The following is a 26,461-nucleotide window of genomic DNA, read 5'->3' as shown; positions in this document are numbered from 1 at the left end:
GCCGGCCCCCCGTGGGCTCGCCCCGCCTGCGGGGTGCCGCCATGTCGCGGTTCTGGCTGGCGGCTCGCCGCCTTGACGGGGAGCGGGCGGCGGGGCCTGGCGTGGAGGAGGAGGCGGTTTATCGGTGGGGTCTCACAGGTCAGTGTGAGGGGCTCGGTGCCGGCACTCGTCTGCCGCTTGGGTTTTCTGTTCCCTGAGGGCTTGTGAGTTATTCCTGCCCACGTGCGCTCACCCTGCTTTTACGTTTCCCCGGGGTGAAGCAGTGGTGCAGCATCATTAACCTCAGTACTTAAGTCCGTGTGTAAGAAAAGATCTTGAAGATTCACATTTGACTTGCTTTGTGTTTGTTTTGATACACGGTGCCCAGTAATAAGGCTTGCTCTGCAGTGGTGCTCGCTGCAGCCATCTACGCTTGGGATCTGTCCTAGCTCAAGCTGGAAAGCACCTTGTTGAAATGTGATTATAATACTATTACTAGTTTGTTACAAATATTTCCGAACTAGTAGCTTAAAGAGCGTCCCTGAAAGTGGCATATTAAAAAAAAAAAAAGAAAAAAAAAAAGTGGCCAGAGCTGAAAGTGAAGCTGTCTTTCAGGCATGCAGAAGGGCAGCTTAATTATCAGATCACATTCCTTGTACAGGCCTTTGTAATGACTTTGGGGCATTTCTATGCATACAAGTTCCTGAATATGCTTGAAATGAATGAATTTGCAGCGATACCAGTGTCTCTGCTACTCTGCAGGGTAAAACAACAGCTCCTGATGAAAATTTGTGTGCCTTTCCTGTAAGGCAGTTGGTTGGCAGAAGGTCTGGTCTGTGCAGGACCTGCTTCTGGTGGCTTCAAGCTGTGACAGTGTATTGGATGGCTTTGTAACTTTAACAAATTTCTTTTATTCCCAGGCATTAAGCTTCGTCCATATCAAATCGAAGGTGTAAACTGGCTGGTGCAATGCTACAAGGTCCAGCATGGCTGTATACTCGGCGATGAGATGGGTCTCGGGAAGACTTGTCAGGTATGTCACCTTCTTCTGAAAAATTAGTTCTGCCCAACTTTGTAGCTCAGTGTTTCTGCATGATGAAGAGAAACACCTAATGACTGGTCAGTTAAGCAGCCACATCCTGAAGTCCTTACACAAAAGTCAGAGCTCGCTCTTTTGTTCCCGAATCACTTAAAACCCCTATTAGGACCTGAGTAACATTCCAAAAAAAAACCTTTGGGGAGGGTTGTAGAAAGATGAGCAATCATTCTACACAGACATATGAATGCATAATTCATAGTGTGTGCAGAATTAACAGGTAATACACAGTGTGGAGGCAATGATGTTGTTTTGATGCACCTGCAGCGAGATGATTTTCGAATTTCTCAACATGTGGATTAAAGTTGAGTACAGACAATTTTTTCAGAGTATTTTTGTTTCTTTTTTCTTTTGCTTTTTTTTTTTTTAAATAAGTTTTTAAATGGGATTCAGTTTTGTCGGAGAATGTATGTTTGTGCTTTGGTTCAGATGATGGTATTCAATGAGTCTTAAATAACAAACTGGTAGTTTTAGAAAGTGATGTATAGTAGTAGATCTTCTCTGTGACTGTGGGAGAAAGGTCTTTGGAAAAAGGGTTCCGGATATTGAGGTCATGTTTTAGGCCCTAAGCTTTTATGGCATTGATGCTGGGTCTTGTTTGGTATTTTCTTAGCACTGCTTTGTGCTAGAGACCCTGTAGGAATCGGCTACAAAGTGCAAGAAGGAGAGAGTTTATTCACATTCAGACATTTTCTTTTTAGCAAAAAAATAAAAATAAAAAATGTTTCCCTTGCCTTCTAGACTATTTCTCTACTTCTTTACTTGACAAAAAAAATAACGCACAAAGAGAGATTTCTGATACTGTGTCCTCTGTCTGTTCTGAGCAACTGGAAGGAAGAACTGGAGAGGTGAGTTTCAACAGCTGACCCACTCATATTCTTGCATGAAAAGTTACAAAGACTCTTCAAATATGTTCAGTCTAAGAATTTCCTTCCTTTCAAAAGGAATAAAAGTAGAAAGGGAAGCTACCAAAACAATAAATCAATGCAAACACCGCTCGCATTTGATGCATTGCTCTTATGATGCTGTGATTTACATGAATTCATCCATCTTAAAGCATTGGATGACTTGCAGTACAAATGCCCCCATCAGCTGCTTGTTTTTTGTTTTCTAACCTAATCCCCCATGCTCAGCCTCTCTTAGACAAAATCTGCTGAAGACAGCCAGGATTCTGTATGATGAAAGGTAAGACCCATGCTGAATAGTGTGTTTCTTGGCATGCTGACACATACATCTAAAATATATTACATCTGTGCATGTAACCCATCTTCACTGAGGTACAGTGTCTGGGCTGATAGCACATTTGCTATGCCCAGAATCTGTATGTTTTAAGATGGAGCCTTAACATTGCTTTTAAGAAGAGTTGCTGGAAGTTAAAGATTAGAACAGATGCATTTCTGCATGGTTGTTGAGAAATGCCGTGTCAGAATCTGAACTCATTGAGGCTACATTCTGAAGTGAGCTGGCCTGATTTGGGTAGGCTTGCAGTTGAAATAGTTGGGGAAAAGCACATCACTTAATATAATGTACATCAACAGTGAACAGCTATCCAGGAGGAACACTAGGCGGGTATTAGTGGTGGGATTAAGTGAGGAAGAATTTTACAGTCCCAGCTCATCTTCCACAGAATTGGTTTTATCTTCTTTTTCACTACGAGGGATAGATTTTTTGAGGCCCTGACTTGGAATTATTTGCCGCAGACATTGTTTACCTTTGTTTTAACTGCCTGTGGGTCAATTATTTGGTTCCAGCTGGAGAAATTGTGTTCACCTGCTTTTCACAAGCTTTTTCAGTTCAGAATAGTAGATGGACCATGAGACTGGTTTTCCATCACCTGTGCTGAACTTTGAGAGCTAGGAGAAAGCAGTTTATATGGGACTTGTCCAAACCAGAACCAGCAGCTGAGGTGCCAAGCTGAGATGCAAGTTATTCAGGAAGGGGTTAGATTCAAGAGCTGAGATCCAGACATGTATCACAGGAGGGTAAGGTGTTTGGACAGGAGGTTCTCATTATCGGTGTGCTATCTAATTTTGACAGTGGGGTCCAGGATCTTAAACATGAAAGAATTAGCTTGTCTCACTTTTTTTTGCTGTCTTCTCTCTTGACAACAGATTTGCTCCAGGTCTCTCCTTTGTGACGTACGTAGGCAACAAGGAGGAACGACCCAAGCTGCAGCAGAATCTAAAAGAGCAATCTCATTTCCATGCGGTCTTAACAACATATGAGGTACAGCGTCTTTGTCACTTGAAAGAAGGGCTCAGGTTTTTCCTTGCCTTTTCCATTCCATTGTACAGCTCAGCTCTTGTCCTCTGTACTCATCTCTGACATTCCTCCATGATTTTCTACTCGGTAACCCACTTCCCCCACTCATCTAAGTTGCTGCTGTTTTCATGTCCCTAAGATAATCTAATTTAACCCCAGCTGTATCACAGCTTGAGTAAAGACAACAGAAACGCCCTTAACTATTGCTATGTGGCAGCTGCATTGTCTTTCTGTTGCCTTACTTCTGTTGCCTTCAGTATTTAATAGAAATGTACGCATGTGATATTCATTAAGATGCTATTAATCAGGCAACACAGGAACACTTTGAGAGCTTGCCTGTATTCATACCCTCTTCAACATGCCCTCCTCAGATAAAACTTTCACTCTTGGACTGTAAAATGGTGAGGTTTCTATTACAGTTGACAGGGCTTTGGGCTGAATCTGGTCAGGACTCTCTGGTGAAGGCCCTGTCCTGCTCTAAACTGACCCCGTAGGATTGCTTCCTTTGTCACTACTTTAGACTCTGCATGGCCGGGTGCTCAGTTATGTGAAGTGGGGGAAAAAAATAATTTTTCTCTGATGAATCAGTCCCACTCAGGTGTACTTCGTATCAGTACTTCAATTTTACTTTAACAGTCTCTTAACAAACACACCAACCAATTTGAAATTAAATAAAAAAGCGTCTTACAGATTCTTTCCTCCCAACCCCCCGATCTCCTTTTCCCTTTGCCTTCTCGCTTTCCCTCTCCAAGTATTTTACCATTTTCTTCCTCTGGGAGCTATGACCTCTGCTGATCTTTCTGAGAATGCACCTGTTTTCACACTGCACAAGCAAGAGTGCAGTGATAAACCTTGTCATGAATGTGATAGGTGTAGGTATTCATACTGAACCAAGCCTGACAAAGTGATCAACTGTATGGAGATAATCTCTTAGCTAGTGTTTTTCTCATCTCTGTTCTAATGATAAAATTCTGTACTTTCAAAAGATTTCCCTTAAGTGACACGATTTCTCTTCCTCTTTGAATCTGAAGTTGGGCGAACAACGTGAGCATTTAAGGATATTAGCAGGTCAGATTAATCCTCTGAAGCATGTGTTTGCTTAAAGGTAGAAAGACTGTAATGCTGAAGGTGTGTGGTGTTTCTTACAGAGCGAGAAGGATATGAACAAACTTTACAGACTTGAAGAGTGTTTATGATGTCTGTAAATTTCCATTAATTCTCTGAGGTTTTACTGCTGATGCTTTGCCAGAGAAGCTTTAAAATGTAGGGTCACAACAGCTTGTGGTTACAATAGCTGTCACGTTACTTTCCTTAGGTAACTGACTCCATTCCGCTCTGCTGTATTTCGCCACAGTTTACAAGTAGACATAAAAGATGATCTGTTGAAACTGATGCGTTAACTTAAGTCATAAGTAACGATTCATTTCCTTTCGTTGCAGATCTGTCTGAAAGATGCAGCATTTCTCAAACTGTGAGTCTGGTTTTATTTTTTTTCAAATTTAATTCTGCAAGTCTGCCAGAGATTTCTGAAGTGTATGTTTATTTGTGTGCAAGATCCTATGCTTGTACCATGAGATCCAAAGATGCTCTTTAGTTATGATTAGAGCTTTGCCTGTACCACGTTTCAGTGAAGGATCCTTAATGTCAGTTAAGATGTATCTGAACTTCTGCCAAGGACAATTCTCAAGCCAGTTAACTTAGAATAACATGATATATAGCAGCTTATAGCAGGATATTAAATATCAGTCCAGAAGACAGGCATTTAGAACAGAGGCAATCTTCAAAAGCTTCAGATTATGAAGGCATGAGTTGAAAATTTACTTAAATTGACCTGCATTATACCGGGGTACTTGTGCTAATACCATATCCTGTAATATATTGCTCTTGCCACCAGTCAGAGTTGTGGAGGGCTTACGGAGCATTGTGCTTTCTAGCAAGACTCATTATACAGCTTAAATTCAGCCTGTACTGTCATGGTCATGCAGGATTTTACAGACACATGAAATGGGGAGGAATCTTAATAGTATTTAGTAACGGCACAAATGCCTTGTGATAGTGGTAAATGCTGTGACAAATGCTGGGGACAGTCAGATACCACAAATAGCTCAGGATCTTTGTAGGAGCAGAAAATCAGCAGCCCCCACAACACAGTTTTGGATCTCAGCAGTAGCCAGGCCCACAGGGGGCACCCTGTTGTTTTTCTGCAAAGCACCTGCCTTGGCCTTTGCTGGAAACAGTAGGTTGTGCTGGGTGAACACATGGTAGAAGCCAGGCCATCTGAAAAGTAGCCATGGGCATGGTGTCCTTTTAGTTCCATGTCATGTCCTATGCTGCTGCATATAATTCTGTTTATTTTGCATCTTTGCCCTAATGTGTAGTAATCAGGGAGAGCAAGGAACTAGCCCTAGTATCAGCTCCAGTGCAATTTTCAGGTTCCAAGGCTACCACATAATGTCAAAGCCATGTCACTCAACAATTTCTCCCTTCTGTTATTCCTTCTGAAAATGGTAGCTGCTAATAAGTTGTGCCTTGTCCTGTGTAGGTCTTGGAACGTGTTGTAAAGGTGGGTCAGAGTTATACCCCACGACCACCACTCCTTACAAGCAGTGTAACAATAAAAGTAAGTGGAGCAAAAGCCCTACTCCAATGTAATGCACAGAGGGATCAGACTCTGTACCTGAACTTCTGCCATGCTTCACACTTCAGCGTCCCCTCTGCACTTCAGTTGCTGAGCCTGTAGGGACATTTGACTGTCCTAGCAGTGGAGATCCACTCTTAAATAGCAAAAAGAAGAATCAAGGGGAAAAAGAAGAGCTATGGGGAGAATATATGTGATGCCAACCCTTGTATTCCATTGGGAAGACAGAAATGTTTGTAAGAAAAGCTGGAGGGTTGTGCTTTCTCTCCCCTGCCTACCCATCAGCCAGACCTGACTGTGTGGAAGTTACTCTGTGATGTGGAAGTTGTAACTCTAGTGATAAGCAGGAATGAGCTGAAAAGATCTGGAGCTTGTATCAAGCCGAGTGGATTTACTAGGTTGCCAGTGATTATGTAGCCTGGACAATGAGACTCTGCATGTGGCTGTATCAAGCCCAGATTAAACTGAAGTGCCTGGCTTGTGTGATTTGCAAAAGGTTTGTAATGCCTCTGCCATCACTAGCTCATTATTATTGCTGTTTTTTTTGCACAGGTGCAGAGGCCTAGTTTTATGTCTTCTTCCACATGATAGATCTCCGTGAATGTTTGAGGCACTTGTGCTTTGTCATTTTTCCTACAAAAATGGGGGGTAGAGAGAGAAACAACAAATTCAAGTGAACTTGCTCTAGTTTTAATTTCAGAAAAACTCATCCAGTCTATAGCTAAGAAGCTGTGTTGGCTCTTGAAAAGTTGTGAATTCCTCTCACCTTCCCACCCCTCTTGTGATTCTTGCCTGTGGTTCATGGTGTGAGAGCACCTTGAGTTCAGCCAAGTAGAGGCACCGCTTATTTCAGTCTTTTTGCACTGACAGTAATGATTTGTCTGCACCTAACTGAAGATGTTGCTTTGTTTGTTCACAGCTTTAACTGGGCTGCCTTGGTTGTAGATGAAGCTCACAGACTGAAAAATCAGAGCTCTCTGCTTTACAAGACACTTTCTGAGGTAAAATAACTCATCCATCTTTTAGCATCTAAAGATCTTTCTCTTCACAATAGGATACATATTCTCCATTTATTCCCCTGTGTGTTTTATTAAGCTCTGCACCACAACCGTTTTCCATCAGAACTGGTGAAGAGATTCCCATATTTAGCGGCAGATAGACAAGGGCCTATCGTGTTGGCCTTGTGTGGACGTGGGCAGTATTTGGAGCTTGTCTCTTATTCTGGCTCTTGTTTGTGCTTGACAAGTTGGAGCAATTTGAGAGACCACAAAATGTAAAGAAACCACATGTAAGACTGAACCACAGCTGTGCTACTGAAGCATTAGAAGTCTGACTGAGGTAGGACGGTATAAAGTGACAAAGAAGGTATCTCCAACTTTGCCTAGTTGGTAGGACCCTGAGTCACGAGCTGTTGACTTCCATTGTCTCACTTAATGGAGCCACCATTGCTTACTGAAATTAGTAGAATTGCTCTAACTTCCCTTGGGCTGTCCCAGGTGAGAAAGCACCCTTGCTTTCTCATGAATGAAATAAATGTCTGTGTGAAGGATTCTTGTCATGGCAGTGAAGCATGGGCATTAGGTCTGGACTGGCAGCAGCAAAACTGAAATACAATACTTTTATAAATACATTTTTAATTGGATTCCTGAAAGTCTTACCTTCTGAATGTATTTTCCATGATGTCTGTATTTCAGGAGTTTTGGTTGTAGTTGAAAAGGAGTAGAATTGATTCACCTTAGCTCTCCTAATGTATTTTCTATTACTAAACTTGAGAAAAGATTTGTATTTTTTCAAAGGCAACTGTATTCCCCAAGTACCTGTACACAGGGTACTGTAAGCAGCATGGATCAGATAATGACACTGTGATTGTCAGAGTTAGTCAGAAAATACAAATGGATGCGATCTTTCGCAGTTGCATTTCACTGTCCTATTCTGGCAGCATTTTCTAGTCAACTCTAATTAACACTGAGTATGCAGTATTTGACTGTAGGAAGCACGGATGTGGGAATTTTAATGATGTCGCTTTTGCACTTCATTCTTGTTTTGCTATGCCATTTTCCTTGCGTTGATGCTATCCTACTCAGTTTGGTGGAGCTGTTTTACCATACCATATGTTGGATGGGTTTGGCAGAAGTTTGCAGCATTCTACAGGCATTTATGTGCCACCTCTCATCTTGAGGTTAAGCATAAAAGTGGTGTGGGTGGAGTTGTACATTAAGTAACTTTTCATTTCAAATACCCTCTCCTAATCATTTTATTTTGCTGCTGGTTCTTTCAGTTCTCTGTAGGCTTCAGCTTGCTACTCACAGGCACACCAATCCAGAACAGCCTCCAAGAACTTTACTCCTTACTCAGCCTTATTGAACCTGACATTTTTCCTAGGGAACAAGTGAAAGCATTTGTGGAGTATTACCAGGCAATTGAAAAGGAGAGTGAGACAGGTAATTAATAAGCAATGCTGTACTTGAATCAGAACCAGCCATTATCTTGACCGGGAGGCATGCATGTTGTATCCCCTTTATTTGTGTTTTTTAATGCTGACTAGCTTTAAAATGAAACAAATGAAAGTAAGGATTACTTATTTGATGTAGCTCTTAAATACATCAGGAGTGCAACTGTCTTTTGCTTCGTCTGTAAAATCAGGCTTGAACCATTTCATTAATAGATATAAGGTTCATTTGTACGTTTATTTTGCAAGTATAGTTGTGAAGGTACTGCATAAATTACTTATGCTTAATTCAGTAATATCTTTTTTCCCCTGATTCTGAATAGCCAAAGAATTACACAATCTTCTGCAGCCATTTTTGCTTCGAAGAGTCAAGTCTGAGGTGGCTGCAGAGCTTCCAAAAAAGGTGGAAGTGGTTCTGTACCATGGCATGTCAGCTCTGCAGAGGAAGTACTACAAAGCTATTTTGATGAAAGATCTAGGTAAGTGAGGGTTTTGTACCCCATCAGTTGATTAGGGGGCTGTTTGATTCATCACAAGTTAAAACTATGAAATAAGAGACATGGATCTAGAGCTGGTCTTTGGCAGGACAAGGGAGGGTCAGCTTCAGGATTCTGCTTTGGGTCAGCCTGTAATTAAAAATCTTATCACCAGGTAATCCTGCTCCTGTCCCTTGTTTTTGTGTTCAGACAAAAAGGTTATACAGGACATTTTAGATCTGTGGATTTCTGCAAGTTTTCTAATAGTAATGCAGATGCTGTATGGCATATTGAAAACTACTGGATGTGGATTTGATTGTCTTAGGAAACCACAGGACGATACAGATGCTGCAGCCACAGACCCTTACCGTAACAGCTCGCTCCTTGGCACTTGGTATACAAACTAGCTGTAACAAAGTAATCTGAGGTATGAGAGCCAAAGTATTTGCTTCTCTCTGAAATCCTCCTCTTTCATCAATGCATACTACATCATATGGTTTGCCAGTGCCTTTGTGCTGTATGGAAAATATAACTGGTAGGATGGAGAGCCTTAGTTCTTCTAGGGCTAATGCCTGGTGCTTCAGGGAACCACCATACTTTGCATAAACATCACTGTGCAAGCTGAGTTGTCTTCTTCTAAAGTCAGCCTATGTGCATATCTCTGTTTTCCCCTCACAACTATACATTCCCTATTAACTTCCTGGAAGTCTTTACTGTGCTGTATTACTTTTTTGTTGTTGTTGGAAAATTCAAATGAACTGCACCAAATTACTTTCACTATTTTTGATGATTTTCATATCTGTAATGTATGCTTAGAACAATGTCACTGACCCCTTCCAGGGAGTCCAGAAAGTTCCAGGGATTTTGACAAGGTGGAGTAGTTTTCATCGGGGTCATTAATTTCTAAAGGCTTGCTCAAAAAAAAAAAAAAAAAAAGAAAGTGAGGGAAATTTTATTTGGCTTATGAAAACAGGTACGTTAATCTTGAGATGGAAATCCAAGTGCAAAAGTTATGCACAAAGTGTTACTCCAGTGCTGAAGTAGTGCAGAGCAGTGTTCAGGTGTTCTAAGTCACACAATGGTGGGCTTTCCTACTCTATTCTTTTTTCTGTGCTCTTTGTTCCAGATGCATTTGAAAGTGAAACAGGAAGGAAAGTAACACTTCAGAACGTCTTAAGTCAGCTTCGGAAGTGTGTCGCCCACCCATATCTTTTCAATGGTAAGAAAACACTCTTCTCTTCTCTCTTTTGAAATAGAAAGAAATTCTTCTCTTTTTTTTTTTTCTTTTTTTTGTGTACACATTGATTTTCTATAATTGCTTGGCAATGTAATGCTTAGAAGAAGGAAGTAGTAAACAACATTGTACTTGGATCAGAACCAGCTGTGAGTTTGTGACCAGTTCCAACATATGACAGCTCATCAGTGATGAGGAATAAAGTAGGTGCCTGTGAAGCTTCAGTTTTTTACTCTAGTTCTCCACTCGATTTCTTGTATCTTCTCTCACCTAAACAATGAAATCATATTTAATTTTATCAGGTACTTCCTAAAGTGTTGAGGGTGTTCTTTATAGACAGAGACCATTCACTTTTCAAACAAACATCCTGGGGGTCTGCTTGGCAGTAGTTGGCAGTGCAGACACTTAGAGCTTGACCACTGAGTCGATGCTCATAGGGTATTAGGTCTGCCTCTGAAACTCCTTTCTGTTCCAGGTGTTGAGCCAGAGCCCTTTGAGATTGGAGACCACATTGTTGAAGCTAGCGGCAAGCTGTGTTTGTTGGATAAACTCCTTTCCTTCTTGTATGCTGGGTATGTCATACTGGGGTGAGGAAGATAAGGTGGGATTGGCATAGGGAGAAAAGGTAAACGGAGAAGAACTGTAGCCATAGATTGTGCAGACCACAACACAACACAAGCACTGCCCTATTTAATGCATGCTGCTGACTACCACAAGGAAGTAATTTCCTTACAAGGAGCTGCATTACAAACTGTAGAGAAATCTCAAAGATTTTTGTATCTACCCTTTAAACATTTCTCAAAACATTTCACTAGCTCTCTCGCATGTTCTCATGTAATGCCAAATTTATCCTGGGAACCTGGGAGAATATACATCTGACACATTTTTCAGCATATCTGGTTTGATTGAGTTTCCTGAGAGTAGCTTCCAATGCATCATCAGTTCAGTTCCTTTACACTACCATGCCTCTATTAGACCAGGAGGCAGAATGTGTAGTGAGCATGAGAAGAAAATCTGACTGGACTAAAATCCAAGAATAAGCTGAAATTTCAGCTTTGAGAACAGTATTCAGAACTTCTGATCTTTAGCTCTGGTGACTTCAGAACCTGGGACCCAAAGACATTGGGGATTTCCCTCCAGCTCTCAGATGGGGGACAAATCAAACCATAACTTGTGTTCTTGTGCGGTCTGTGAATTGGTGCTTCCTGCATGACACACAAATTCTACCTGCTCTCATATTTGGGCTGTAGTTCCCCTCTGACTACTTCCCCAAGCACAGAGCTTCAACAGACATTAGGAAGTTCTGATGTGGTAGTGGAGGGCTTCGTCCTCCTGCTGTACAGCGTGCTGTGAGTGGATGTCTCTCTCCTTTGGCCACACAAGCAGCCCTGTGTGACTTATGGACTTGATAATGTCTGTGTTCTTCTTTGACTGAAGCCTGATTTAAACAGAGCACTCTTAACACTGTCTGAGGCTTGGAGCTGGAGGAGAGGAAAATTGATTTCCCACTTAAATGCTGTCTGTAGTTGTGTATAATCTTTCAGGGTCATTTGCTGTGCTGCCACAGAGATGCTGATACTATATTTTCCCAGCATGTAAGATAGTTTGTGGAATGTCATTTGAGAACAGTCTGGCGTGGCGGGTCATGTGGTGAGGAAGACCTCATGTTGAAGCTGAGGATCCTTTTAGACAGGATTCTTTGGGCCCTCACCAGGGTGTATTCAGCCAGCAGCAGTGCTGTGCCAGAGCCTTGTTACCAGTCTGTGACTCCACACTCTACACATGGCAACTGATGATGACAAGTGAGGCTGACTGGTTACATCTGGATGTGAAGCCGAAAATGTGCTGAGGGAATTGGCAGTGACTCTGTGGGCCTTGGTGTGCAGTTGTGGTGAGCCCTTGCTGTGTAACACTGACTGGTTAAGCTATTTTAACCCCTCTACTGCTCTGTGAAATGCTGTCACAGTACGTTGAGGCTCGTTACGTCTCACATTCTTCTTCCAGTGGCCATCGTGTCTTGCTGTTTTCTCAGATGACTCAACTCCTTGACATTCTGCAAGACTACCTGGATTATAGAGGTATGGTCTGTGCACTTTGGCAGCGGTGGGCGTATTGTAATGGTCTCTGTCATATAGTGTTCCTCTGGTTTGGGCTGTTCTGCTTGGGATGGAGAAGGGACTGTGATGGGGATTTATTGCTTCTTAGTAGACAGAAACCATATTCATGCAGTTGTTTGTGAGTTGGAATGAATTTCATTCACTCTTTGCTGTTCTACCTTCCTGTAATGAGCTTGCACTTCAGTGTTTTTCTTCAAAGTAGCTTCAGCTTTGGTTCCTTGATAAAATGGAGCTAACAGATGACAAGGTATCAAAGTTTCATTACACAGCTATCTTCAATTATATATCTGAATCCTGAAGTATTTACACTAAAGGCAGTAACTCTCAGTTCAGTTTGTCTAGTACTGAACACAAGTTGTGCCACATTCATACCAGGAAATTAGTTTTTGATTAAAACAGTTGTTGGCAGTGGGGCCCCAACATGTCTGCTTTGGCAAGGTTACCAAAGTGTTCTTGGGACGTTTTCTTTTGTTTCAATCCACATGGCTCCATGCCTACTTAGGATTTCCCATGAAAGAGGCTTTTGTTTGGTGTTTATGGTTTTGGACAGCTAATAATGCAATAAAAAGCCAAGTCTAAGGCCATATCCCGTGCTGCTTGCTCACAGGAAAGCACACACTGAAGGCAGAGGGAGTTTGTTTAAGGAAGATCTGATGGTTGTTGGCCTGTACTGTGGGGCCAACAGCCAGCACAACAAAGTCTGAAGTGGGACTTTGTGCTAATGTTCTTTTAATTTGCCTTTGAATTTTCCCATCTAGTTTCCACACAGTATATCAAATGCTAAGAATTTCTGCTTCAGATTGACTGTTGACAAAGAGTAATTTAGCTGAATCTGGAAGTTAGGGCTACTACTTCTGTTTATACAAGGTTAAACTGGAAAAGAACAAAGGGGTTGAAGTGGATAAAAATCAAATCAAGGCAGGAGGATTTGGCGTAAAAAGTCAGTGAGCCTATGGAGAATGAGGTAAGCAAGTGAGAGCATAGACAGAATTTCAGAAACATAAATTTTTGTTTCTTTGGAAAGGCTACAGCTATGAGCGGCTGGACGGGTCTGTCAGGGGTGAAGAGAGACACCTTGCCATTAAGAACTTTGGTCAACAGCCCATCTTTGTCTTCCTGCTGAGCACCAGAGCAGGTAAGAAGGGAAAGAAGAGACAACTCCTGTCTTACTCCTGCACTCTTCTTTTGTTCTCTCTGGCAAGATTTCAGGGTGTTCTGAGTCCTGCAGACCCTGTTCATATGGAGGATTTATGAGGGAGACTTGACACATCCTGAACGTGGATTTCTCACCTAGGACATCTGGTTTCTGTGCTTTCCTTTCAACAGCTGATGCCAAGATACTTTTCATGTTGCAGCCATTTGAGTTACTTTTTTATTCTAAGCCCTATGTCTGTCCCTGTGCCAGGTTAAGCTTAAGGAAATTCTTACCAGAATTTTATTTCTGCAAGCACCAGACTTTAGGTAGGAATAGACTTCCTCTAAGTAAGCTGGTGGAATTGCTTCTTGGGTTTCCTGAACATGGATGTGCTCTCTAGCTGTCAGACAGGCTCAACTGAGAGCCTTTTACCATCCAGAGACTGCAAAGAACACCATGGGACTGCCATCTGTGCTTTTTCCCTTCTCAGTTCTTCCGGCAGATCTGGATCTTCTATGTCTACACAGTTTCAGACTTCCCTGTATCTATTCAGACAAGCACTCTCATCCAGAGAGAAGATCAACACTGCTTGATCTCCAATGTCAGACTCAGTCGGTTGTGTTGCTTTTTACTGCACAGTGCTGTGGCCAAGGCATCTTGTATCCAGGTGGAAACAGCTGTGCTAGCAGTATTTCCATCCTTCTTATGTTATGGGCAGAGATTTTCAGGTGCACAACTGTCTCCACTTGCAGGATATTCTGATTGCTGTGAATTGCTTGGCATGAGCAGGAAGGAACGCACTTCAACAGGTTTCCCCTCGTTAGCTATAGTATGCTGTCAAATATTAGATATTAAATATATATACATATATTTTCATTCCATGAGAGCCCAAAGAATAACCTCAGAAACTTTTAAAGTCATGTAAACACAGCCTCTGGTTATTGTATAGTTGGGCATGGTGTTTTCCACTGTTTCAACCAGTTGTTTCTATGCTGCAGCCAAGTCATGACTTGGGCAGTCTTTTGTAGCCTCAGTAAAGACAGTCCTTGCTGCATTAGTCTTCCTGCCAGCTGAATAATGTCTGCGGTCATTACTCTTAACAACCAATCCCTTCTGCATTGGTTCATTTGAATCCTATCTTTTATTTTTCCCTTTACAATGCACAGTATGACTCTGTTTTGGGCTGTTACAGAAAGCTGGAATCACAGATAAGTACAGAAATACTAGGTTTATCCATCTCTCTGGATCATTGTGAGACTCAGGCTTGGGGTTGAGAGATGGATCAAATTTGATGTAGCTGATCAGATCTGACAGAACCTTGCATAGCATAAATTCTCCAGCTGCACCTTTATTTTCTGCTGGTGACATATTTTGTGATCTTCTTTGTTCATAGGTGGAGTTGGCATGAACCTGACAGCAGCAGATACAGTTATTTTTACTGACAGTGATTTTAACCCACAAAATGACTTGCAAGCAATAGCAAGAGCTCACCGGATTGGGCAGCACAAGTGAGAAATGTTGCTACTTCTTGTTTGGCGGCTGAATCTTTCGGTCTTTCAGTAATTCTTTCCCTATGCAAAAGAATGGAGGCTTAAAGGACAATAGATTGAATGTCAAAGAAAGATCAGAGAATATCTCATGTCTTTGTTTTTTCATGCAGTCTTGTCATGTGTCATGTAGGGTGCAAGCTTTGTAGATTTGAAGGAGGAGAGGGAATGTGGAGCATTTCCTGTGCTCTTGCAGTGAGCATTGGTCTTGTGTCAAGTAGTTGTTTCAGCATTAAATTTCTTCTGACTGCCTTTGTTCCTTTTGCTCTTGCCTTTTTGTCCCTACCAAAAGATGGGGTTAGGGGATAGTGTTCCATGCAAGGAAAGAGCTTAACAGCTTTAGTGCACCTCAAAAAAAGAAAATAAGAAGAATTTTCTTGAACTCTTGAAGGCCTGTAAAAATTATCCGCTTGATTGGGCGAGATACAATTGAAGAAATAATCTACCGGAGAGCTGCTTCCAAGCTTCGGCTGACAAATGCCATTGTAGAAGGAGGCCAGTTTGCCCTAGGAGTACCCAAGCCTCAGGGAGCAGCAGAGTTACAGGTAAAATAGAACTATAACCCTCAGTTTGACTCCAGTAACATCTGGAAATGCCAGAGTGTTTCTTGATTTTTGTATGATATGAACTTATTAAAACGTTTACATTTTGGGGGAGATTTGTGTTGACATGACAGATATGTCCTAGGAACCAAAATTATGTTCTAGGTCCAGGCATGATTTGAAATTTGAAGACAGTTCTTAGAATTTTGAGGTGCATCCATTGTGTAAAAGGTGTTTGTTTTCTTAGAGAACAGAGGAAGGCAGAACCTCTCTTGTTTTACTTGTATATTTTTAATTACAACACGTTTAAAGTGGAAGCTGACTCATTGTTTCTAGGAACGTATCCGTCTCTGTTGCTTTTCTCTGAAAAACAGAGCTGATGATAAGCACTATGTCAGCTTTTGGTTGCTAGTCTGAAATGCGTTCAACCTTCTGTTGACCTCTTGGCAAATACAATGTCTCAGGAGTCAGGGCGTGATTTATAATTCTGACCTGAAAGCTGAGGTTTGGGCTGAGAACTTGGGTTGAAACCTTCAAGCAAAGTGAAATCGGGGGGGATGTATTCCCCTGTATGCAGCTTAACCTAGAAAAGGTTTGGAATTAGTGTATCCTTTCCCCCTGCCCCCCTCTACCCCTCCATCAGCATGTATCTCAGCAATTACAATTTCAATGGGAGAAGTGGAACTGAGCCAATCGGAAATTCCGTGCTGATATTCCATGGAATATTCCATGCTCCATTAATTTTTGTGGGATATAAATTCTTCCCCTCCCCACAGCCAACAGGCCTGGACCTTTTGGCTCTGAGGAAAGCTGCTTGAATGCCGTTGGTATAATGCTGTTCTGTTGTTTAGCCTGTGGAGAAAAATGACCTTTTAAGTCTGGATGAGAATGTTTGAGGGAGAGATGCCATAGGGGCCTGTCTCATCAGGTGTTGGGAGAACTAAGCATGTTAAAACATAAGTATTTGAACAGGTAACACAAAGGATTAGATTTTTCCGCTCTTACAACCTTTGTATTCATGTCTAAGAAGCTCAAGACACTGGGATTGGCATGGAATTAGGGTATTTTAATAATGAACTTCCCTTCTCTTTGTTGAAGCTGAGTGAAATCCTGAAATTTGGCCTGGATAAATTGCTGTCCTCTGAAGGGAGTACTATTCAAGATGTGGAGCTAGAAAACATCCTTGGAGAGACAAAAGGAGGGAAGTGGATAATGGATGTTGTCCTGCCACGCGAGGAAGAGAATGAAGATACAGAGGACACAGAGAGTAAGTTAAGAATCTAAATACCTATGTAATGAGTGACACTTGAGCGCTAGTAGAGAACACTTTCTAGGCTGGAGTTGCATTTCTGAGGTAACAAGAAGAAAAGTGGACTTGTAATTAAACAAGTGACTTGGATTTTGTTTGTGGCCTATCCATGGTCTTTACTTCTGAGCCTTAATTGATCTTTTTCTTATCGTGTCCATGTTTGCCTATCTATAAGATAATGGTTACAATACTTTACCCAGTTTGGTGGCAGGGCGGGCTGAATTCCTTAGCATGTTTCAATTATTTTGAGACCTCAGAAAAAGGGGAAATATTCAGATTACAGCTGCTGTTACTCCCCCAGAGAGCCATTATGACAGAACTACAGTTTTAGAGACACAACAGTAACTTAAGGGAAGACCATATAGCAGGTGTTTTGTAGTTGTCTCCATACAAAAGATTACTGGCCATGAAAATCACAGGTTAAAATGACCTTAAAGAGTTCCAAAATACGAGATAAGAAATGCAGAGCCATGGAGTCTAAACAACTAGAACAAACCTATTTTGTCTTTAGTACCCTACCTTCCAATCCGAATGTCACATAATTGTGATTACTTCTCCATAACCCCATATTACACGAGAATAAAATCTAAGGATACTTTCCCTCTTGTGTCATAATGAGGCACACTGACTTTGTTTCGAGTACAAGGTAGCACAGATCCGTGACCAAAGCAGAAACTAGGGCCTGCAGGGTAGGTATTGTCCATTCTGCAGCAGTTGCCAGCAGCAACTTTGCTGAGAGTTAGCGAAGAGTGGTATTTTCTGTTGGTAGTTGAAGAAGAGCAGTGGTACCACACTGTGTAATACTTACTGGGAAAACAGCTCACCCAACGAGCAGTAACTCTGGATTGGCAGTTCTGTGCTTTTATTTTGTTTGCAAACTCTAAAGAAAAAGTTTGCAATCCATTTACATGAGTTGCAAAGCTAAGCAGATTCACTGCTGCTAGGGGTGGAATGACCAAAGAGAACAGTGATGGAGCAACAACTTGAAACAGTTAATTGACTGAAATAGGAAAAAATGAGTTAACTGGAAAGCTTTTGTCTGAGGATGTGAGTCTTGATTCAACATGATGCTGACACTGACTATACAAAAAAAGTAATGATGACAGTAAATGCCTTTTTCTGCTGCGGATAGAATAGTGTCACAGAGAAGCCTGTTTTCTTTGATCTCACTATATGTATTCAGATGTTAGTGGCTTTCAGTTCCTTTTTACATTTTTTCATTATTTTTAAAGATCACATGTATGTATATGAAGGCAAAGATTATTCAAAAGAACCCAGCAGAGAAGACAAGAAAGCATTTGATCAGCTTTTGGATCTTCAGAAAGCCTTGACTGAAGAGACCACTATGGAGGGGAGAGCTCTCCGGAACAAAACAAATGTAAGGCAAAAGTCATGACAAGGCATATGATGCTTCTGATTGTGGAAAATGAGGCTGGCGGTTTCAGCTCCTTATCTACAGCTTGCAGAAAACATGTTAAAAGATTTGGATGCCAGTATAGTAAGGTTCTTGAATCGGAAAGTTGGGCGATTCATCGATTAGGAAGACACATCCAAAATACAAGGTGCTGGGCACTAATACAAATTTAGGTCACAAAACCATATATTTTATGTGACTGCTGGGATTTGATGGTTAAGACCTGTGTGCAGGTAGACAAATGGGAAAGGAGTGTGTAGCCTAAGGTGGGTACCAGACATGAGTTTGAGATGAGCATTTTGTTTCTGTGATACTTCCTTTCTGCAGGCCCTTCTCCCAGGCCTCCGGGAACAGTCGACCAGGAGGAAACACTTGTTGAGCACGGAGGAGCTGGAGGCTAGGAGGAAGAAGCGCCAAGAAGCAGCAGCAAAGAGAGCAAGGCTTATGGAGGAAAGGAGGAAGGCAAAAGCAGAGGCAGAACACATGAAAAAGTATGGCTTGCACTGCATCAGCTACTTTTAAACTGGTGTCTATGCTCTGGAAAAGTGTATCTGATTAACCAAAGCAAAATCATGCTCTGCATCCACTCTGGCAGGTGGGGCTGAGAGTAAGGGGAGGAGATGACGACAAAATGGCCGCAGACCAACCTCAAGAGAGGGTTAGCTTCATACATCAGGATGTTTCTGAATACACTGCCTAACTTCACATCTAATTTGATTTGTAGAGATTGGCCTGAATGAGAACTCCGTATCTGAATGTACAATAAGGTTTTGGGAGAAGCTTTACCTGAAATGTCACAATGGGCCCCTACCTGCGTGTTGGTCTGCCATCTGTAACTCTTTGGCACGCGTCTTAACTTTCTTCTCTTGTTAATTACCTGTTTTTCCTTTTTACCACTTTAAATAGATCTTCTCATTGTCATATGCTCACTTTTTCCATGTCTGCAATCAGTTCATCACACCAGAATATGGCTCTTAATATCACAGATACCAGCTGTGGTAATCTCAGTTCCTGTCTAAAATAGAGAATAGGCATCAGAGAGAATACTAGTTGAGGTCTCCTGTATTTTGCTGCAGTTTTTTAAAACAAGGTGTTGGCCACCTGCCTTTGATTTTTTTTCGTTGAAATCATCTTCTCTTGTTTTGTTATAGGATGGCCTGGTGGGAGTCAAATCATTACACGTCTTCCTGTCTCCCTTCAGAGGAAAGTGATTCTGAAGAAGAGTCAGAAGAAGGAGATTCTGGGCTGAATGTGGATTTAGATTACAGAGATGTGGACCTAAACTGTATCAAGTATGTCATGGGAGATGTCACCCACCCCAAAGCAGAAGAGGAGGATGCCATCATTGTCCACTGCCTAGGTGGGACTTATGACAATAGAAATGCACAGGACCTCTGTTGAGACTCTAAAGCTGAGGGAAAAAATTCAGTGTTGGAGCTTCTCTCTGACTAGGGCTATAGTAGAACAAGATAAGCTGCTTTGACTCCTGTTAAAATTAGCACAAAAGCTCATGTTTAAAGTGGAAATGCCAAGTGAAAATAAAAGCCCACAAATGGCAAACATCTATTTGTGGGAAGCCCAGGGGAACCAGTCTGGGGACATATCTAGGGAGAGCATGCATCTTTCATGAGGGTACTGACAGTTCTGTATGCCCACTACCATGATCATTGCTTGGCTAAGCATCTGCAGTGGGCAGTGCAAATGAATTATTCCTGCAAAGTTTTCCAGGGAACTGTGATAAGTTTGTTTTTCCTCAGTGCTTAAGGTTTATTCTCTAGGATGGTCCTTTGTGCTTTATTCATGTGTGACTTCAGTTCACGTGTGGTTCCCATATCTGTTTTTGATGGTCATTCATTGCATTTGGCCAGAGTCGGTCCCTTTCCTGCAAGGGTGGTCTTAGCCTCAGTTTCTAAAAGGAGCCTAACTTGTGATTGCATTCTAGATGACTCCGGCCGCTGGGGAAGGGGTGGTTTGTTTACAGCTCTGGAGACTCGTTCTGATCAGCCAAGAAAAGTTTATGAGATGGCAGGAAAGATGAAAGGTAAGAGATTAAAACGTGACCTTAGGCCAAGATACTTAGGAGTTTAAATCCCCCTGATGTTGCAGGAGTGAGGAGACTGAAAACCTTGACAGTCATATTTTTTTCCTCTTTTTCTAGATATTTACATCCCTATCTCTGAAAGTAGTAACACAGAGGGTGTTTTGTCTTGTTTTGGGAGCATGAGAACTCTGCATAGGGGTTGGTCATTCTGATCCATTCGACAAATTATCAAAAAGCCAAAATCACTAAACAACTTGTTCATTATCCAGAGGATGTTTTTCACAATATGAGACAGAGACCCATGTCTTCTGTCAAAATGCTTTTAAGTGAGATGAAAGCCATCTCAGTCAGTATCCAGTGGGGCCTTTTGTTCCCTCTGAACATTAATCTTCTCCTGAGCATGTATTAGCAGTTTTGAGCTACCTGCAGCTGGTGAAGAATGCACATCTTGCTGTAGGGGGATCTGTTTTTTATAATTTCCTGGTAGATGCTTTATTCTTGTTCCAGCGTTTGTCTTTCCATTTGTGGTCTTTGAGTGGGGAGTATGTCTGTGTGTGTCGGGGCAGGTAATATCTGTCTTGCTTCTGTGGGCACTTAAAATGACTGACTGACTGCTGAAACCATCATGAGGAGATAAAGCAGAGTAATACAGGATATGACAGTGAAATGCCTGCTGCATTCACTTACCATTGACTTTTCAGGGCTGATTTTTCTTTCTTCTTGTTCTGTTCTTATTTTCTGGACAGACCTGCAGTTAGGAGGAACCTTGCTATTCCCCATTGATGATAAAAAATCCAGGAAAAAAGGACAAGACCTGGTGAGAATGAGAAGCTCCTTTTTGTGTTGCTCTGCCTGTGTTTTTGAAGCCATGTGTAGAACTTGTGTCTTTTTCTCAATAACAGTGGTACTGAATACTGAACATGGCTTAGTGGCAGTTAAACATTAGAGAAGATGAGAGTTTTTTTTAGTTTAAGAAAGCTGAAAATTAATAATGCAGCTTTCCAGCAGCTATCACTTTGTCTTGTACGACTGCATATAGACTCCATTTCAGTTTTTGTGTTTTTTCTCCTTAGTTGGCCTTGATTGTAGCTCAGCATCGGGATCGATCCAACAACTTGTCTGGCATTAAGCTGTCTGCTTTGGAAAAGGGCCTGAAGAAGATTTATTTTGCAGCTAAGAAAAGGAATGGTAAGTGTTTGTGTGGTAGAATAGTGAATCCTTATTTACATGTGTGATTGCACCTAGAGAAGATGACCAATTTCCACCTCTCCTGTGTTATTTTTTTCTGAAGTGAAGTAAAAGTGACATCTCCATGAATATGTTGTATTCCAAAATAGTCCTTTTATTCTTGTTGTCCAGCTTGAACTCCCTATCTAGACTGCTTTCTGTAAGCGTATCTTGTCCTAAAGAGTGTGCCCTCTCTTCACTCCTCAGCAACAGTACATCTTCCACGTATTGGGTATGCGACAAGAGGTTTCAACTGGTATGGTACCGAGCGCCTCATCCGGAAATATTTGGCAGCACGGGGTATCCCCACTCTCATGTATCCTTTTGGAAGGTGCTTTATTGGTTCAAAATCTAATATTGGAATGATCCCCTACCTATCCTGGTGGGGGCAAGGAACACGTGCCACAGTCCAGCTAAAAACTTTGTTTATCTGACTTTGCTGTCATTCAGGTACTCATTACGCAGCGAGGACTTACTATCTAAGGTGATTGTGATAGATCAGTGCGATTCAGTACGTCTGACAGAACTTTCTGGAAACAGATGCTCATATTCTGTTGGCAGCCATCAACGTAACTCTATATACCACATCTGTGGAGGAGATGACTGAAACTTCAGAATAACAGAAGTGACTCAAAGTAGAAAAACTAAGGATGTGGGGGGGGGGGTTGGAACATTACATGTTCAAAGCAAGTTATCACTTGCTTCCTTGGTGAAACATGGGAGCTGGTGTGTGTTGGGACAAGCTCTTGTAACAAAACAGCTCACTGCTTTCACCTTCCAGGAAAGGAATCAGACAGTTACAAGGAGGTTCTGTTTTGTCACTACTCTGGGAAGACATCCGTTTCCATAGTGCCACTGTCAGCAATGCTGTGAAATCAAAAATCTGAAAGAAAAAGAATAGTATACAGGGCATTCTGCCTTCTTGCTTGGTTAATCTCTTGGTGGACATGTCTGGCACTCCACAGCATTTCCTTGACACTTTTTATTAGATACTACTTCCCTAGGAATAAAGGGTTTTCCTCTGCTTCACAACCATCTTCATCTGCAACAACAGTCTCAAAGCCATGAAGAGACAATAATTTTATTGAGAAACGTGAACAAAATACAAGGATCTTTTAACATCATGTATGCATCTGCTTCAGAAACATGGCTTATGTAGTCATTACTTGTGTCCTTCTCTCTTATTTTACTGGTCAGAACACTTATACACTGCCAGTGGCTCTGGAGTGGACTCAGACTAGTTCAGAGAATCTTTGGATGAGGATGTTGGCTCAATCCTTAATCCGTTTGGGTGATGGAAAATTAAACTTTCATCACTGGTCAGTTGTTATCCCTTGCATTAAAGTTTTTGCTATGACTTGGAATAGTGTATCCTTTAACCACTTCTTTTCTCCCTTTCAGATTTCATCCCTTGTCACACTATACCTTTGTTCAGTCATCTTTCAGTGATTTCCTGGGACAGTGTAGATGCACACATAAACGTCTCGATGTAAAGAAGTTGTCTGTATTAATGACATCACATGACACCTGCATGGTATAAACTGTTTATACTGTTCCAGTTCCCCAGAAGCCAGATTAATTTGCACTTGTTCAAGCATAAAAATTTAGCCACATAATGATGTGCTTACAATCTAGCAGAATCCTGACCAGGATTCTTGGCAAAGGCATGCAAGGCTGCCAAAACTGGAGAAGGGTTTTATAAATGACACCCTTCCTCCTCCCACAGCTACTTTTTCATTATGCAGTTCTTTGACAGTTGCAGCTGTTGGGCAAAACCAGTTCCTTAATGCAGCCCAAAAAGCTGTTTGAAAGGTTCCATGACCCTTTGATTCGATTAAAAGAAATCTTAATGCAAAGTTTTTGACATTGGCTTTATTCTATTGCAACAGAACTTTCTTGGGTTTTGTGTTGTTGGTACTATTGGCTTTAGCATACAGGGTACAGCCAGGCAACAGTAGCTCTCCTAGTAAGTGTTTTGACCAGAAGGAAAAAGAGACAGGGAGGTGCCAAACTTGATTCATCAGTAAGTTGAGCTTTCAAAAGGAAATAACCCCACAAGTGATGGAAAGTATGTCTTTAAATAGCCAGTTGCCAACACGCTTTTCATTTGCTGAATTTTCACTGCCTCTGTACCACTATCTCGTCACTTTAATATTATCATGCCTGATTTTTGATACAGATCATCATGCTGACTGGCATGCTCCACACTAGAAGCCTTTCTGAATTGGACAGTCTCTCATTCCCTCTTAGCTCTACTAGGAAACCCCAGTTGATTCATTATCTCCTTAAACCCTGCTGAAGCTTTTGTAAGCTAGTGCTCTGTGGCCCCTTTCTGGGTAAGACCTTTCAGCTTCTCAGAGGAATAGTCCCTGTGGATTTGGCAAAGGGCTTGCAGGATCAGAGTCTGACTGCGAAGACCTTCTGGGGTGAAAGGTGATGAGTAGCTGTAGCTGTACATTACCTTGTTTTCCTCGTTAGGTGAACTGGCACTCTTCCAGCTGGCCGGCTGGTGGCACTGTTAATCAGCAGCAGCAGTACATGTTGCTCGTCATCCTCCTTTCAGAGAGCAGGGCAGTCAGTGATCTCCAGCCTGGAAAAAATATTACCTTTTTGCCAGAATGAAAGGATCGGTTATGTTTCTCTTTGTCAGCTTCACCGAACACTTAACATGTAATTTCAGTCTGAAGACTCAAGGCTCTGATCCTTCACCTTTTCCTTTATTCCCCTTCTATAAAAGGTTTAATTCCCAAGTGTCCTGGTGTGAAGACTTGTATCTCATCCACACACACACCTGTGGAAAAATCCCAGCCCATCTACAAATTCTCTGGCCACTATGCACTTGTAGGTGGAGACCTCATCTCACCTCATGGCTGAGGTCCCCAGAATATAATGAAGCTCCTTTACAAGTGCTGAGTCTGCCACCACTTTTTTCAGGTATTCCTATTTGAGGCCATGGGCTTTCCTTTTTCCTTTTTTTTTCCTTTTCTTTTTTTTTTCACTGCCACATCAGACTAGAGTTGTAATGGACAGGAGGGATTGATTACCAGCCTGTTACTGTCCCTTACCCTCTAAGGTAAGGTCCACAGAGGGCTGCAAGTTTCCTGGCATGTGCAGGGGGGAAGGTCCTGGTACACACTGGACTCTAGCCCTCTGTATTAGGGGCAAGTCAGACAAAAGATGTTCTCTATTTCGCTTCTCCTCTTGGCCTGTACAGATGAAATCTACCTTATTTTTTTTTCTTTTAAATTTACTTACGTTATGCTTCTGGAGTGGTATAATTTTTTTCATTTTTAAACAATATTCTTTAAGCCTACTGAATCCAAAGAAAGAACTACTCCTATCTGCCTTGAAATAGAAGTGAGATGTCAACTGAATCCTGAACTGAGTTTTGCAGGATCTCTGCCAAGTGAAGTTTTCCTAGTGTTTTCTACCCTTCACCATTTCTCTTTATTTGGGCAGAAATCACATCTTTTGGATAATTAATTCCATAAAGGGCTCAGTAGCTTTTATGCAAGTTGCTATGCAAAATAATTGTGTCATGCTGTTTCTTCAGCTGTGCAGTACTACACATTTTCCCTTTTTAAATAGCAACTACTCCAAAATGGGAAGGAAGGTGTTTGTAGTCATGTCCTTCTGGCTTTCCTTTTCCTCTAAATAAGATTTTCTTCAGCATTGAGAGATGAAATGTGTCTCCTTGTGCAGGTCTGTCATTGCACATTAACCTAAACGTCGGATATATGCTGCTTAGTTGAGGTCAGTGGCACAGAGTGAGATCACACACATTTCAAATTGGCTATAGGAGAAGTTTCATCAGAAAGGACCCGTGAAAGGGGCATCCAGTCTCTCAGTGAAAAAAACTTTCCATCCCATGCTGGAGGCTTCAGCTGATGCCATGTAAAAGTGAGCAATAACTCATATTAATGTTTGTGCTTGTGCTGGCTCAGCCCATGCTTATGTTCTCTCAAACACATGATCTGTTTTGTTTGTTTCTTTGGGTGGTCTTTTGGGGACCCAGGAGCTGGACTCCATGATCCTCGTGGGTCCCTTCCAACTTGGGTATTCTGATTCTGTTTCTTACTGGAGACAAAGCGTTTCCTTCGAATTTCAAAGCATTGTGCAGACAAATTCTGTTTTGGGTGAGGAAGCTAGGGCCTATAATTTAAGAATGATCTTTCCATCTTACTCAGTAAGCAGTAAGAAGCTGAAGAAACAAATCAGGTTTTATGCACAGGTGTAGATCTGTGATTGTTTTGTCACTGAATACCTCTCTGTGTCCTGGGAAAAGTGGAGTTTGGATTTTGGGAAAGGAAAAAGGAAGACTAGTTTCCAAGGTGACAAAATTGAGGCAGAAGCTGCTGTAGATACCTTCTCAAAAGTATTGTATGTGTCTCCAAACAAGGCAGAATTTGGTTCACAAAAATGATTAGTAGAAAAGTAGTAGGATAAATAGCTGGACTTATTTAAAAAAATAAGTGAATCTAAAGGTTGTGAAGGGAAAAAAAAAAAGAAAGCAAACTTAGAGGAAATAGATGACTTAAAAGCATAACCTAATGCTTAAAGTTGTGTAAAAACTCACACTGCTTTACAATAGGTGCTTTTAGAAGAGAGTGTGGATGTCTATTAAGCTAATTTGATTGGATAGCTGGCTGGTCATGAACTGTGCATAGCAAATCAAAATGTAAGACAATGATTCAAAACACTAAGGGATTTGTTATAAAAAGGGATAATGTCCACATTCCAGAAAGTACCTCCTGTAGCAGATCCAAGATCGCTTGTATTGTACATGAATGGGACCAAAAATACATCTCTTTCTGGTCTTCAAGCCTGAGGAATGCAGTAGCAGGATTAGTAGAATTACAAGTGAGTATTTCCTCTAAACAAGCAGGTTCTATACCATTTTGAGTTCCCTGCATGATTAAGGCAGTGTGCTTTACATGCTGGACTCTGTCATCCACCCATCTCAGCCTTGGTCAGATGATACTGCATTTGTGGGAA

General features: G+C 41.6%; 1 protein-coding gene across 1 annotated transcript; it reads left to right on the top strand.

Moving 5' to 3' along the window:
- The first annotated feature begins 55 nt into the window (after window positions 1-55).
- CHD1L (chromodomain helicase DNA binding protein 1 like) lies at window positions 56-22,830 on the top strand. Its single transcript, XM_035314798.1, has 23 exons — window positions 56-138; window positions 900-1,012; window positions 1,817-1,923; window positions 3,187-3,301; window positions 4,777-4,808; window positions 6,895-6,976; window positions 8,254-8,416; window positions 8,748-8,903; window positions 10,027-10,119; window positions 10,610-10,706; window positions 12,139-12,212; window positions 13,276-13,386; window positions 14,780-14,894; window positions 15,325-15,478; window positions 16,574-16,742; window positions 18,017-18,162; window positions 18,526-18,689; window positions 19,350-19,558; window positions 20,141-20,239; window positions 20,986-21,056; window positions 21,313-21,427; window positions 21,674-21,782; window positions 22,456-22,830. Exons 2-23 carry the CDS (start codon window positions 989-991, stop codon window positions 22,532-22,534), a joined length of 2,484 nt encoding a protein of 827 aa, XP_035170689.1. The 5' UTR covers window positions 56-138; window positions 900-988; the 3' UTR covers window positions 22,535-22,830.
- The last annotated feature ends 3,631 nt before the right edge of the window (window positions 22,831-26,461 follow it).

Source organism: Oxyura jamaicensis, chromosome 1 (assembly GCF_011077185.1).
Source record: "Oxyura jamaicensis isolate SHBP4307 breed ruddy duck chromosome 1, BPBGC_Ojam_1.0, whole genome shotgun sequence".
NCBI classification, from domain to species: domain Eukaryota; kingdom Metazoa; phylum Chordata; class Aves; order Anseriformes; family Anatidae; genus Oxyura; species Oxyura jamaicensis.
The sequence above is the reverse complement of the archived record's forward strand: the minus strand, read 5'-3'. Positions and strand labels throughout refer to the sequence as shown.

Excerpts from the sequence above, each read along its gene's own strand:
- CHD1L (XM_035314798.1), top strand. The coding sequence starts at position 989 with ATGGGTCTCGGGAAGACTTGTCAG. Across the intron at positions 1,924-3,186 it reads TGGAAGGAAGAACTGGAGAG|ATTTGCTCCAGGTCTCTCCT; the intron begins GTGAGTTTCAAC and ends TCTTGACAACAG. Across the intron at positions 14,895-15,324 it reads CACCGGATTGGGCAGCACAA|GCCTGTAAAAATTATCCGCT; the intron begins GTGAGAAATGTT and ends GAACTCTTGAAG.